This window comes from Eucyclogobius newberryi, unplaced genomic scaffold, assembly GCF_026437365.1.
Source record: "Eucyclogobius newberryi isolate DKJ021-1_F unplaced genomic scaffold, fEucNew1.0.hap1 SCAF_2, whole genome shotgun sequence".
NCBI classification, from domain to species: Eukaryota; Metazoa; Chordata; class Actinopteri; order Gobiiformes; family Gobiidae; genus Eucyclogobius; species Eucyclogobius newberryi.
The window spans coordinates 2,110,347-2,125,801 of NW_027315834.1; the positions used below are offsets into that span (position 1 = coordinate 2,110,347).

Sequence of the window (15,455 nt, forward strand, 5' to 3'; positions counted from 1 at the left end):
CCTATGTTCATTGCTAACACTCCACTTTCAATCTAGAGTCCATAACTGCTCCACTCTTAGAACTCCTGATATAGGCCTCACTGGTACATGTGCTCACTGTGCCATCACTGTCTTGTCTCTCTGGTTGTGGATATGTTGTCTGAGGCTTTCATAGATAATCTGCTCAAAATAAAAGTCATTGAAGGAAAAAAAAAAAATCGTCAAAATATTTTTTATTAAAAATGTACAATGAATATTCAGAGAAATTAAATTGCCAAACCCGATCCTAATCATTAATTTGAACTAATTTGGATTAGTTTGGGGTGAATGGGGTGTGGCCTAGAGTGGGCGTACTCTCAGTCAAACATATTCCTAATTTGGACAAATATAAGTTAAAGCATCAAAATGACATGTAACCATAACAACAAACTGCAACAATGAGAATGAACACACATCATGAGCAGGTCATGAGGAAGTACATTAAATATGACAAACACATTTCAAACACAGTTCTTAAGACAAACTAAACTAAAGCATGATTTAGTGACAAGTTTAGATCACACAGTAAACGTTAAGTCACTTTAAATGTGAAATACAGTCATTAAGGACTTCATCCTGAGAAAGTTTCCATCCAGCAGAACAAGAGCATTTGTTACAGTGGACGATTCCACTTCTCCACAGGGGTCAGGTCCTTGGACCCATTTGGTGTCCTCTGTGTTCTTTATCAGAGGTGTTGACCCAAAGGGGGGGGGGCGGTCCACCTGGTGGGCGGGGCCAACTCAGAGTAGACTAAAGATCTGCATTATCAAACTAGATCCTCAGATTGAAAATGACTCTTGAACGAGTTAAAATTTCCTGTTTGTCTAAAAAACAGTGTCCAGATGACGAGCTCATTAATCGTAAAACATGAACATTAGCAGGAGTTTGATACGAAAACACATGAATCTGATAAAACTAAGGCTTTTCAACAGTGTGAACTCTCATGTGTTTTATTAAGCCGCTTGAGACTGAAAATACCTTCTCACAAACATCACAGCTGTAAGGTTTCTCTCCAGTGTGGATTCTCATGTGTGATATTAAGTTGCCTAAGTCTGAAAATGCCTTCTCACAAACTTCACAGCTGTAAGGTTTCTCTCCAGTGTGGATTCTCATGTGTTTTATTAAGCTGCTTGAGTGTGAAAATGCCTTCTCACAAACATCACAGCTGTAAGGTTTCTCTCCAGTGTGGATTCTCATGTGTGATATTAAGCTGCTTGAGTTTGAAAATGCCTTCTTACAAACATCACAGCTGTAAGGTTTCTCTCCAGTGTGGATTCTAGTGTGGGTCTTTAGAGCACTTGCTCTAGAAAAGCGGTACCCACACTGGTCACACTCGTATGGTTTTTCTTCTGTGTGGATTCTCATGTGTGATATTAAGTGGCTTAACTGGGAAAATGCCTCCTCACAAACATCACAGCTGTAAGGTTTCTCTCCAGTGTGTCTTCTCATGTGTGATATTAAGCTGCTTAACTGGGAAAATGCCTCCTCACAAACATCACAGCTGTAAGGTTTCTCTCCAGTGTGTCTTCTCATGTGTGATATTAAGCTGCTTGAGTTTGAAAATGCCTTCTTACAAACATCACAGCTGTAAGGTTTCTCTCCAGTGTGGATTCTCATGTGTGATATTAAGCCGCTTGACTGGGAAAATGCCTTCTCACATACATCACAGCTGTAAGGTTTCTCTCCAGTGTGTCTTCTCATGTGTGATATTAAGCTGCTTGATATTGAAAATGCCTTCTCACAAAATTCACAGCTGTAAGGTTTCTCTCCAGTGTGGATTCGCATGTGTCTTATTAAGTGGCTTGAGTTTGAAAACACCTTCTCACAAACATCACAGCTGTAAGGTTTCTCTCCAGTGTGGATTCTGGTGTGTCTCTTGAGAGCCTCTGCTGTAGAAAAACAGTTTCCACACTGGTCACACTTGTATGGTTTTTCTCCTGTGTGAGTTCTGTAGTGTGTCTTGAGAGCAGAAGCAGACCTCCATGTCTTTCCACACTGGTCACAGGTTAACCCCATTCTTCTGATGGACTTTTAGATCTGCCATGAACACAGAAAGAAGATGTAAAGTAATAATAGTGTTAAATAAAGAACTTGTCAGTTCCTTATCACTGTTGAGAGTGGTGTTGTTACGCAAGTCATTTTCACAAGCTTCAGTGAGTTATAAAAATGAACAGAACTTTACTGTTTCTATAAGAATGTGGACAGTGTAACAGGCTCTGGCTTTGGGTGAGGACCGACAGTATCAAACCAGTCTGACCCAGAGCTCTGTCATTTAAACATGTTTACATTCAACATTTTGGCAAAAAGATACTGAACATCAATGATGGAGGGTTTGTTCTTCTTTTACTGTGGCAAACAGGACACGCCCGTTGTTACTGCAGCTTCCAATAATCTTTCCCTAGTTCTACATGAAATTAAGTTGTACATTTTCAGCTTTTCTCTGTAAATCCCTTTTTGAACCTGGAGCTTTGACTTGTTCCCACCCACCTGCTCGCCGGCGAGCATTTTCCATCTCTCAAATATTCTCTTACATCTTTCACTTTTATTTCCGTGGTCAATACCAGCAAGTTGTACATAATTTTAAAGCTTATTTTCTCAACAAAACGAATATGTCATTGATTTACATTGAATAATATACCCCAAGAAGCAATTGCCAATAGTTTGTGAGAAAGTCTCAACTTTTACAAACGCATGTCCTGTTTGTGTTTATGACGGTCAAAACGGCTTTAATTCTGTTCATCCTTGTGCTCAGTCTGTCCGTAAGGAATCATTGAAAAACTATATCCACTTGTATTTTTCCTGAAGTTTTCCTATTTTGAGATTTTGTCAAGTAAACAAAGTGTTCTTCGTTGACGATGGTCAGGATTAAGGCTCGTCCAGCGCATTTCTCCGTCCATAACAAATGACCTGTTTGACTTATAAGATCATGTTTGGCATCGATCTTTTCTTCAGACTGTTACCTACAGAACGAGACCATCCACGGGTTTGTTTGCTACAGCCTCCGCAAAAAAAAATGCGCCGTTTGCGCCGCACATGTATTCCTCTGTTTACATCTAGAGTAAACAGAAGAGTGGGTCCATGTTCCAGTCTCCTTGTGTCCGTCTGTCCGTCTGTGAGAGTCGGATCTCTCCTTCACTGGAACTCCTCCAGGTTTCTACGCTTTTTTCCCAAAGGAGGTTTTTTTGTAGTTTTTCCTGGCCGAGAAGGAGAGTCTAAGGACAGAGGACCCGGGGACATCGTCCCTCGCCACCACAGACATTGTTGATTCGGCCCTCAGAGGCGACTGTTGTTGTGATTTTGGGCCTTACAAAAAGTAATTGATTTGATCTAAATAGCGCCGCATGCTAGTGACGTAGCAGACTTTGATTGACATATTATTCCAGCCAATAAGAATAGCTTTAGAATGGTGGGCGGGTCAAAGGGTTTATTGACACGGAATCTCTGTATTCTCGTGCTCTCTGTAAAGAGCCAGATTTCTCGGCAGGATTTTGCGCATAACGTTTTCTGATTTTATTAGCCTTTTGGACGTGCATTTTGTTAGATATATGTATTATTATACTAATACAAAAATAAAATAAAAATAGATTTATTTTTTTAACCTCTATATGGGAAATTCATGGGTAAACTCATATTTACACATTTTCACATTTGTTGTTTTTAGCAGTTATAATAGGTATTAGTGGCCTAAAAAACATCAAAATGTATGTTTTGTGATTATAGAGGAGCTAAAATTGTAATAAAACAGTTTGGCACAGTTGGCACATATTTGGATCACTTGTTCCGAATATACTTTGATACAAAAAGGTCAACAGCACCAAAATGCCTGTTCCTAGAGATCTGAAACTTTACACAGTTGTTGTCAACAAGATAAACATCATGTACAGTGAACAGCATAAGCACACAATGAAGTATGTCATGCTCAGGACCATTACTAATTGACAATATTCAGGCATAACTAAAAAAGGATGTTTTGTTTATGTTTGTGCTTCTGTAGTGTGAGTTCTGAAGCCCTGACAGTGTTCATATGTTTCAAATCTGCAGAAACTAGAAGGCCGAAACTTTCTAATGATGCATCACACTTGCATGTGGAACATAAGATCCTCTTTTAATAAGCAATGCCATTTAGGTATGTCCAACCATTGTGCACAGGGCCAAATAGGTGGATGATAACAGGTTAAGCCATTTCCGTTGGGCCCGGTGACACTCCCTTTTCTGTGCCCTGACCCAATTGTCGTTTCTCCACGGCGCCTTCTGCTTATTTTTAACCATTTCAGGGCTCAGAATAAGCGGTATCGCATCGCAAAATGTGACACAATTTCCCTCAAATGCGATGCATTCGTCAGAAAAAAAAAGTGGTTTTGATTCACAGCTTTTGTGATACAAAGAATTGTGTTCAATTGTAAAACCAAAGCTCCTAAAAAAGCTCTGATCACTCGTAAATCGATCATCAACAACGGCATGACACACTTGACGAGGTCCTACTGCTGTCACAGATCGCACGTGTGAAAACTGGAGAGCGGGAGGAGCCACCGGGAGAGCGGGAGGAGCCACCGGGAGAGCGGGAGGAGCCACCGGGAGAGCGGGAGGAGCCACCGGGAGAGCGGGAAACACTTTGCGACCCCCACTCTCTGCCGCGACTATAAATCATATAATTTGTCTATATAATAGTTTCAGACTTAAACAATGGTGTTAGGTGTACTTATAATATAACTAGGTTTCACCTCTGCAGAACATTGCAGACTTATTAACAGCAAAGAAAACAACAAAAAAGAAAACAGAACTATATATGTCAAATTAAAACAAAGAATAACTTAATTAGCATTGTTTTTATAGTCTGGAACAGAAAAGTGCAATAAAGTGCTCAGAAATTGTTATAATAATATAGAATGAATTACTCAAACCAAGCCTCAAAATAACGGGTCGGACACGGTCAATGCCCGACACAAAATCAAGGCTCCGGACATACGGACCGACGCTAATTTTTTGCCGTAAAATACTTAGAATTGGCAAAAACAGCGGGTGAACATACACACAGCGATTCCTATGCACAAAATGGACGCGCTACACTACAGTCCACGATTATTGTAGGTGTTCAGCGGCGGAAGCAGCGTAGCACATGTGAAGGCAGCGGAGCACATGTGCTCGCTGATAAAATCAAGGCAGATAAACCCCACGCTGCTGCCGCTGTCAAACACAAACACCAGCGGCTGCAAGGACACTCAAGACGATCACCGTCAAGAAATGGATTGATGATGATCTCGCTAAGTGTTGTGCCCGTGACTGGCTAGAGCCGTCCTTCTCAAACAGTGGAGCAACACGTCTGGAGCGTTAGAGCATCGGACACTTTGGACGCTTCACCAGAGCGGTCCAGAGGGAGAGGGAGGGAAAGAGAGAGGAGGAGACAGGTAGTTCCAGAGCGTAATCTGACCTGTAAATGCTTTTTTATTCTTCACAGTATGTTTGTTGTTGGCGTGAGCCAAAGGAAAGTTTCAAGCCCCTCCCCCGTTACCATGGAGATCATCTCACTAATAAATTATATAATGCTTAAAAGAGCTACAATGGAGGGGCCAATAAGCATACTTTTATTATTATTTAATCCATTTATGGCCATTTAATTTTTAAATGAATACGCTGTATTAAAGAGTAGGGAAGTTTATAGTTGAAAAAAAAAAACTATATAATTGTTTCCTTACTTTTTTCTGACAATTGTGAATGATCGTAAAATCTGGATATTTCTCCTCATGATAATCGTGACTAAAATGAATATTATGACATCCTTAATAACGAAACAAACAAAAGTCACTCAAAAAGCTAATAAGACGAGGAAATATGAGGAAGTGTATGTAGCACTTGTCTTCGCTGTGACTGAGGTGGGGACGAGGAAAGACCACCGCGTGAGACGAGGAAAGACCGCCGCGCGAGACGATTAAAGACCGCCGCGCGAGACGAGGAAAGACCGCCGCGCGAGACGAGGAAAGACCACCGCGTGAGACGAGGAAAGACCGCCGCGCGAGACGATTAAAGACCGCCGCGCGAGACGAGGAAAGACCGCCGCGCGAGACGAGGAAAGACCGCCGCGCGAGACGACGAAAGACCGCCGCGCGAGACGAGGAAAGACCGCCGCGCGAGACGAGGAAAGACCGCCGCGCGAGACGACGAAAGACCGCCGCGCGAGACGAGGAAAGACCGCCGCGCGAGACGAGGAAAGACCGCCGCGCGAGACGAGGGAAGACCGCCGCGTGAGACGAGGAAAGACCGCCGCGCGAGACGATTAAAGACCGCCGCGTGAGACGAGGGAAGACCGCCGTGTCCACTGTGTCTTTAATGTTGCAGCGACAGCTTGAAGCCAAATAAATGACACATCAATAAAACACTTGTGACTGATTCAGAATTGGCCATTACAGGGACCAAATGATTGGTACCCGTCATGTTGACAGGGACCAAATGATTGGTACCCGTCATGTTGACAGGGACCAAATGATTGGTACCCGTCATGTTGACAGGGACCAAATGATTGGTACCCGTCATGTTGACAGGGACCAAATGATTGGTACCCGTCATGTTGACAGGGACCAAATGATTGGTACCCGTCATGTTGACAGGGACCAAATGATTGGTACCCGTCATGTTGACAGGGACCAAATGATTGGTACCCGTCATGTTGACAGGGACCAAATGATTGGTACCCGTCATGTTGACAGGGACCAAATGATTGGTACCCGTCATGTTGACAGGGACCAAATGATTGGTACCTGTCATGTTGACAGGGACGTAAAAATAATTATTTCAAGGCTTGGAAACTATGAACAATTTAAGTAATTCTGTCATTCTCAAATGGTTTTGTGCACACAATTTGATGCAAACAAATAAAATTAAATAAAATCAATAAATAGATTCAAAAGATTAGCAACATTAACTCAGGAGCACAACATATAAAACACTTCAAACTGCCCATTGGAAACAAACATTTTGGGAAAATGTAACTTAAAGAACATTTTTTTCACATATTCGGCACGTTTCGGTTGGAAAAACTCAAGCGGCTCATCGGCGTGATCGGGGTGCAAAGTCTTTAAGCGACGCCTTCATTTATTTGGCTTCATGTTTTCCACTGCCAACATTTTTAGACACAGTAAACACACCGGTCTTTCCTCGTTTCTCACCGTTGTCACGGTGAAACCAAGCGCTACGAACGCTTCGTCTTATTTCCTCGTCTTTGTCTCATTATCTCTGTCTTTTCATCCCTGTTACACATGTTTTCATGAGATCTCTTGAGGGTTGTTCTGTGCCGTCTGCACCCCAAAACAACAGTAGAACAGGAGCTCGCGCTGACAATGCGGGCGCCACTGCCCCCTACTGTAGTGGATGTGCAATTACACTTTATTTCAGTACGGCAAAAAAAGCATCGCACCGGGACCCCCCAGGGGGTCACCACCCACTAATTGAGAAGGAGTGTGCTAATCGCACATCGTGATTGTGTAACACAGAGTTATTGTGTAACACAGAGTGATTGTGTAACACAGAGTGATTGTGTAACACAGAGTGATTGTGTAACACAGAGTGATTGTGTAACACATAGTGATTGTGTAACACAGAGTTATTGTGTAACACAGAGTTATTGTGTAACACAGAGTGATTGTGTAACACAGAGTGATTGTGTAACACAGAGTGATTGTGTAACACAGAGTTATTGTGTAACACAGAGTTATTGTGTAACACAGAGTTATGTGTAACACAGAGTTATTGTGTAACACAGAGTGATTGTGTAACACAGAGTGATTGTGTAACACAGAGTTATTGTGTAACACAGAGTGATTGTGTAACACAGAGTTATGTGTAACACAGAGTTATTGTGTAACACAGAGTTATTGTGTAACACAGAGTTATTGTGTAACACAGAGTGATTGTGTAACACAGAGTTATTGTGTAACAGAGGTGCCCAATACGTCGATCGTGATCGACCGGTCGAGATGAAGTTCTGGTTAAGCTCAACCTTCTTTCATTAGTGTAGTTGTGGTCATTATATTTTATTTTTAAAATACTCAGTTGTATTAAATGGTCGAGTTAAACAGAAGATTTTCTCTCTTTTTATATTTCACATTTGTATATGATAAACACTATTAGGCTATTAATTAAAGCCGACGTTGTGTTTCTATTGCCTAATTATGGTTAAACAAAAATAAAAACCTGTTTAATATTGACAATGAAAATAATACTAAATTATACAATCATTTAGATCTATAGTAGATCTTCGGGCTTTGTCGAATATAAAAGTAGCTCGTGAGCCGAAATGTGTAACACATAGTTATTGTCGTGAGATTAGCGAGATGCGGCGCTCGTCAAAGCCCCTCATCGCTCATTTTCAGTTTATCATTTCCATAAACAGTTCAACATGTTTATGTTTATGGGCCACTCACATGCTGAGTACGACAGCATCAAGCTCTTTAGAGTTTCTGTCACAAATATGATCCACATGCACATTGAAATCACCTGTAATGACCAGTCTGTGCGACTGAAACATCTCAGTAAAATCATCAATAAAACTTTTACAGCTCTCGTGCTCCATCGTCGTCTTCTTCTCCTCCTCCTCCTCTCCCCCGCGTCCTCCTCCCTTCATCCTCGTGACTCCATCCAGTTCAAAGCATCTGACAGACCAATGTTTCAATCTTTCCAAAGCCAGTGCTTTTGTCTGCTGTCTCTTTGTTTTACACTTTATTATGACCATTCCTTTCCTTGTTCTCCTGTTGAAATGTATGTCTCCTATCTCCTCAGCCACAATCTTGACAACCTCGTGTGGCTCATTAAATACTCCCTCGATCACATCAGTTTCCACCACACCGACCGTAAATCCTCCTTCTCCTCTACTTGCTTCACTCAAACTCCATTTCTTTTTGCTTCTTTTCTTTTGAGTTGAGTAGATTTGGCTCGTCACTGTCCGACTCCATTTCCGCCTCCATCGCGTCACTCCTCGCTCCTCGCTCTAGAGAGCGGAGAAGGTTTGGACGTGGTTCAAGTCAAACTATTTCACCCAAAAACGCAGAAAAACACGCGCCGCGACTCGTTCTTTTCCCTCCCCCGTGTGACTCATCTGGACATCCTTCCACGCTTCTTGTTGTTTTAGCTTTGTAGCGTTAGCCGACTAGCTAACGTCACAAACAAGTTAAAACGTTGTCCTAAACGCTGGATATAAGTGAATGAAACACATTCCTGTACAAACATAATGTCATTCTCCACTGACCTTCGGCTGTGTTGAGCTGGAGCCGTTGGAGTCGAACTTAAATGTCTTTTATTGAGAGGATTAGACAGAAGTCAGTAACAGAGACAACAGCGTCCATCTTAGGTCAAAGGTTCCTCCTTCTGACGTCATCAAGCAGCGACAAGCTGCAACACAAAGCAGTGGCGCCTCCTAGTGGAGCACATAGTAATGATCAGATGAAATCACATCACATCTCCCTCTTTAGCTGATTCACAACAGCAAAGTAAACATGGGAAACTGTTGTGTACAATCTCAAAAGAAAATATCATTGTGATTCAACTTTCAACTCAATTCTAATAAATCATGAACAAAGTGGTTTTGTCTGAGCCCCAGTTACTGCCAGAAAGACACAGCATGACATGAATTACTCCATTACATTTATCTGCCACTTTCCCAACGTGTCCTCTCCATGTCAACTTTTCTTAGTTTATTTTAACTATTTATTGTTTTTGAAACACACAACAACAAAAATTACATCACACAAAAATAACCGATTTAAAGAATTAGGGAAGAAAAACACACACATATTAAAAATAATAAAGGGATCTCAGAATATGTAAAGGGTCAGCAGAGAGTGAACTAGCATCTAATAGAAAAGGGCTTAAAGCATCTTATGGCAGGAAGTATGAGTCCCATTTTGTCCGTTGCTTGTTGAATTTGTCCATTTCCAGGTTGAGTCTGGCGGTTATTTTTTCCTTGTTGCGTATGTCAGTTATGATGTCCGTCCAGTCCTTAACCGTCGGGGCAGCTTGGGTCATCCACTTTTTTGTTATCGCCTTCTTCCCGGCCGCCAAAAGCACGTTCCAGAGATATCCATCCATTATGTTCATGGCAGGAGTTTTGAGACATAAATACATTGTTCCACATTTGAGTGGGAGAGTGCTGTCAAAAATAGTCTGTATCGCTTTGTTAATTTGTGTCCAGTATTTTTGCACAACAGGACAGTCCCAAAACACAAGGTAATGATCTGTCTCCTGGCAACCACAGTCTCTCCAGCATCCGGCCCCTCCCTGTGAATAATGTGCACTCTGACCTGGTGTTATGAAAAAACGAGTCACATTTTTCCAACAAAATTCCCTCCAAACATGGACTTTGTGCTCCTCCACTGTGATGTACATATTTCTTCCCACTCCTCATCCGTCAAAACAAAATGACCTTCCTTTTCCCATTTACTTGTAATAGATTTAGTGGATTGGCTGTCCATGTCATTGATGCATCCATATACTTTAGATACCATTCCCCTTGAGAGTTCACATTTATATGCTTTGATAAAGATTTCAGTAAGAGTATTGTAATTGTTGCTGCTTGGTTTTATAATAGCTCCTTATTTGTAAGTAGCTATAGAAGTCCTGTTTTTCCAGACCAAAGGATTTTTTCAACATATTGAATCTTTCCATCTGATTATTTTTTACAATCTGGTCAAAAACTTTTATGCCTTTTGTTAAACAAATCTTGAATCTTAAGTCGGTGCAGTTTGGCTTAAAGCTTTGATCACAAGCCAACCAGCTTAGTATTTTCATGTCTTTGTTCATTTTATATGTTTTGATTAGCTTCTTCCATGTCGTAAGTGCAGATTTTACACATGAGTTATTCAGCCGTTTGTTGTCTGCCAATAAGGCCTGCACAGGAACCTCCGGCACAGCATTGCATTCAATATGTTTCCATTGTGCCTCGTATTCTGGGTCACACCAGCAGTGCTCTGATCTGGGATATTTTTTATTATCAAAGAATTTGGAACTTATCAAAGAATTTTGAACTTATTGTAACATTTTGTTCTTAGTATCAGTTAACCTGTTACCACCCACCTATTTTCGCCCTGTGCACAATGGTTGGACATACCTAAATGGCATTGCTTATTAAAAGAGGATCTTATGTTCCACATGCAAGTGTGATGCATCATTAGAAAGCTTAGGCCTTCTAGTTTCTGCAGATGTGCACATGACACACTGTCAGGGCTTCAGAACTTACACTACAGAGGCCCAAACATAAACAAAACATCCTTTTTTAGTCTTGCCTGAATATTGTCAATTTGTAATGGTCCTGAGCAGGACATACTTCATTGTGTGCTTATGCTGTTCACTGTACATGATGTTTATCTTGTTGACAACAACTGTGTAAAGTTTCAGATCTCTAGGAACAGGCATTTTGGTGCTGTTGACCTTTTTGTATCAAAAAGTATATTCGGAACAAGTGATCCAAATATGTGCCAACTGTGCCAAACTGTTTTATTACAATTTTAGCTCCTCTATGATCATAAAACATACATTTTGATGTTTTGTAGGCCACTAATACCTATTATAACCGCTAAAAAAAAATATGTGAAAATGTGTAAATATGAGTTTACCCATGAATTTCCCATATAGAGAGGTTAAAAAAAAAAAAAAAAATTATAATATTTTTATTTTATTTTTGTATTGGTATAATAATACATATATCTAACAAAATGCACGTCCAAAAGGCTAATAAACTCAGAAAACGTTATGCGCAAAATCCTGCCGAGAAATCTGGCTCTTTACAGCCTTACCTGAGCCTTACGCACGAGAATACAGAAGATTCTGTGTAAATAAACCCTTTGTCCCGCCTATCAGGAAAAAGGTCTCCTGATTGGCTAGAATAATATGTCACTCAAAGTCTCCTGCGTGCCTGTTAGCAGAAGCTAAGGGCTAAAAACAAAGATGGACGCGCGCTTCGGAAGCGCCGAATTTTTTTCCTCCGGAGGCTGTAGCAAACAAACCCGGTGACAGAAAAATTGGTGGATGGTCTCATTCTGTAGGAAACAGTCTAAGGAAGAGATCGATGTCAAACACTATCGTATAAGTCAAACAGGTCATTTGTTATGGACGGAGAAATGCGGCGGACAAGCGCATTCTCGTCCGGCGAGAAACGAAGAAAAGTTTGTTTACTTGACAATATCTCGAAATCGGAAAACTTCAGGAAAAATACAAGTGGATATTGTTTTTCAATGATTCCTTACGGACAGACTGAGTACAAGGATGAACAGAATTAAAGCCGTTTCGTCCATCATAAACCGCAAACAGGACATGCGTTTGTAAAAGTTGAGACTTTCTCACAAACTATTGGTAATTGCTTCTTGGGGCATATTATTTAATGTAAATCAATGACATATTCGTTTTGTTGAGAAAATAAGCTTTAAAATGATGTATGGCTTGCTGGTATTGACCACGGAAATAAAAGTGATGATGTAAGAGAATATTTGAGATATAGAAAATGTTCGCCGGCGGACAGGTGGGTGGGAACAGGTTAAGGGGCCTAATGAAGTCGAATCTGAAATGTAGTATGTGAAAAATTGGTGAGTCAAAAAACCCATGGTGAGTAGGGCTGGGTATTGCCAAGACCCTTGCGATATGATACGTATCCCGATACAGATACAATATGTATCCCGATACTTGTATATTCTGATACAATTCCAATGAAGGTTTTTTTTAAATTTTTATTAAAAATGTACAAAGAAAATTCAGAACAATGAAATTGCCAACATATTCCTAATTTGGACAAATATAACTGAAACCAGCAAAATGACATGTAACCATAGCAACAAACTGCAACAATGAGCATGAACACACATCATGAGCAGGTCATGAGGAAGTACATTAAATATGACAAACACATTTCAAACACAGTTCTTAAGACAAACTAAACTAAAGCATGATTTAGTGACAAGTTTAGATCACACAGTAAACGTTAAGTCACTTTAAATGTGAAATACAGTCATTAAGGACTTCATCCTGAGAAAGTTTCCATCCAGCAGAACAAGAGCATTTGTTACAGTGGACGATTCCACTTCTCCACAGGGGTCAGGTCCTTGGACCCATTTGGTGTCCTCTGTGTTCTTTATCAGAGGTGTTGACCCAAAGGGGGGGGGCGGTCCACCTGGTGGGCGGGGCCTACTCAGAGTAGACTAAAGATCTGCATTCTCAAACTAGATCCTCAGATTGAAAATGACTCTTGGACGAGTTAAAATTTCCTGTTTGTCTAAAAAACAGTGTCCAGATGACGAGCTCATTTATCATAAAACATGAACATTAGCAGAAGTTTGATACGAAAACACATGAATCTGATAAAACTAAGGCTTTTCAACAGTGTGAACTCTCATGTGTTTTATTAAGCTGCTTGACTGGGAAAATGTCTTCTCACAAACATCACAGCTGTAAGGTTTCTCTCCAGTGTGGATTCTCATGTGTGATATTAAGTTGCCTAAGTCTGAAAATGCCTTCTCACAAACTTCACAGCTGTAAGGTTTCTCTCCAGTGTGGATTCTCATGTGTTTTATTAAGCTGCTTGAGTCTGAAAATGCCTTCTCACAAACTTCACAGCTGTAAGGTTTCTCTCCAGTGTGGATTCTCATGTGTTTTATTAAGGTGCTTGAGTCTGAAAATGCCTTCTCACAAACATTACAGCTGTAAGGTTTCTCTCCAGTATGGATTCTGGTGTGGGTCTTGAAATGACTTACTCGAGAAAAACTTTTACCACACTGGTCACACTCATATAGTTTTTCTCCAGTGTGGGTTCGGTAGTGACGCGAGAGCTCTTTTAATGCTTTAAAAGCCTTTTCACACTGGTCACACTTAAAAGGTTTCTCTTCAGTGTGGATTCTCATGTGTGATAATAAGCTGCTTGAGTCTGAAAATGCCTTCTCACAAACATCACAGCTGTAAGGTTTCTCTCCAGTGTGGATTCTCATGTGTTTTATTAAGCTGCTTGAGTCTGAAAATGCCTTCTCACAAACATCACAGCTGTAAGGTTTCTCTCCAGTGTGAACTCTCATGTGTGATATTAAGCTGCTTGATACTGAAAATGTCTTCTCACAAACATCACAGCTGTAAGGTTTCTCTCCAGTGTGAACTCTCATGTGTGATATTAAGCTGCTTGATACTGAAAATGCCTTCTCACAAACATCACAGCTGTAAGGTTTCTCTCCAGTGTGAATTCTGGTGTGGGTCTTGAGACCACCTGCTGTAGAAAAACTGTTTCCACACTGGTCACACTCATATGGTTTCTCTCCAGTGTGGATTCTCATGTGGGTTATTAAGGTGCCTAAGTCTGAAAATGCCTTCTCACAAACATCACAGCTGTAAGGTTTCTCTCCAGTGTGGATTCTGGAGTGTTTCTTGAGAGCACCTGCTGTAGAAAAACTTTTTCCACACTGGTCACATTCGTATGGTTTTTCTCCTGTGTGGGTTCGATGGTGAAGCGAGCGCTCATTTGATGTTTTAAAAGCCTTTTCACACTGGTCACACTTAAAAGGTTTTTCTCCAGTGTGGATTCTGGAGTGTTTCTTGAGATCACCTGCTGTAGAAAAACTGTTTCCACACTGGTCACACTTAAAAGGTTTTTCTCCAGTGTGAGTTCTGTAGTGCGTCTTGAGTGCAGAATCAGACCTCCATGTCTTTCCACACTGGTCACAGGTGAACCCCATTCTTCTGATGGACTTTTAGATCTGCCATGAACACAGAAAAAGAAGACGTAAAGTAATAATAGTGTTGAATAAAGAACTTATACTTTTGTCAGTTCCTTATCACTGTTGAGAGTGGTGTTGTTACGGAAAAAGAGTCATTTTCACAAGCTTCAGTGAGTTATGAAATGAACAGGACTTTACTGTTTCTATAAGAATGTGGACAGTGTAACAGGCTCTGGCTTTGGGTGAAGACCGACAGTATCAAACCAGTCTGACCCAGAGCTCTGTCATTTAAACATTTTTACATTCAACATTTTGACAAAAAGATGTTGAACATCAATGATGGAGGGTTTGTTCATCTGTTACCGTGGGAAACAGGACACGTGAGTTGTTACTGCAGCTTCCAATTATTTCAGAAATTCACTAAAAAAAGTTCACTACTTCTACATAAAATGAGGTTGTACATGTTCAGCTTCTCTCTGTAAACTCTTTTTGAACCTGGAGCTTTGACTTGCTTCATTTCCGTTGGGCCCGGTGACACTCCCTTTTCTGTGCCCTGACCCAATCATCATTCCTCCATGGAGCAAAAACAGCGGGTGAACATACACACAGCGATTCCTATGCACAAAATGGACGCGCTACACTACAGTCCACGATTATTGTAGGTGTTCAGCGGCGGAAGCAGCGTAGCACATGTGAAGGCAGCGGAGCACATGTGCTCGCTGATAAAATCAAGGCAGATAAACCCCACGCTGCTGCCGCTGTCAA

At 41.0% G+C, this 15,455-nt stretch overlaps 1 protein-coding gene across 1 annotated transcript; it reads right to left on the bottom strand.

Annotated features, from left to right (window-relative positions):
* Window positions 1-242: 242 nt before the first annotated feature.
* LOC140368316 (uncharacterized) lies at window positions 243-14,825 on the bottom strand. Its single transcript, XM_072455296.1, has 4 exons — window positions 13,357-14,825; window positions 10,852-11,008; window positions 9,254-9,298; window positions 243-2,049 (listed from the first exon to the last, which is right to left on the bottom strand). The coding sequence occupies exons 1-4, from the start codon at window positions 14,706-14,708 to the stop codon at window positions 934-936; spliced, it is 2,670 nt and encodes an 889-aa protein (XP_072311397.1). The 5' UTR covers window positions 14,709-14,825; the 3' UTR covers window positions 243-933.
* Between the last annotated feature and the right edge of the window lie 630 nt (window positions 14,826-15,455).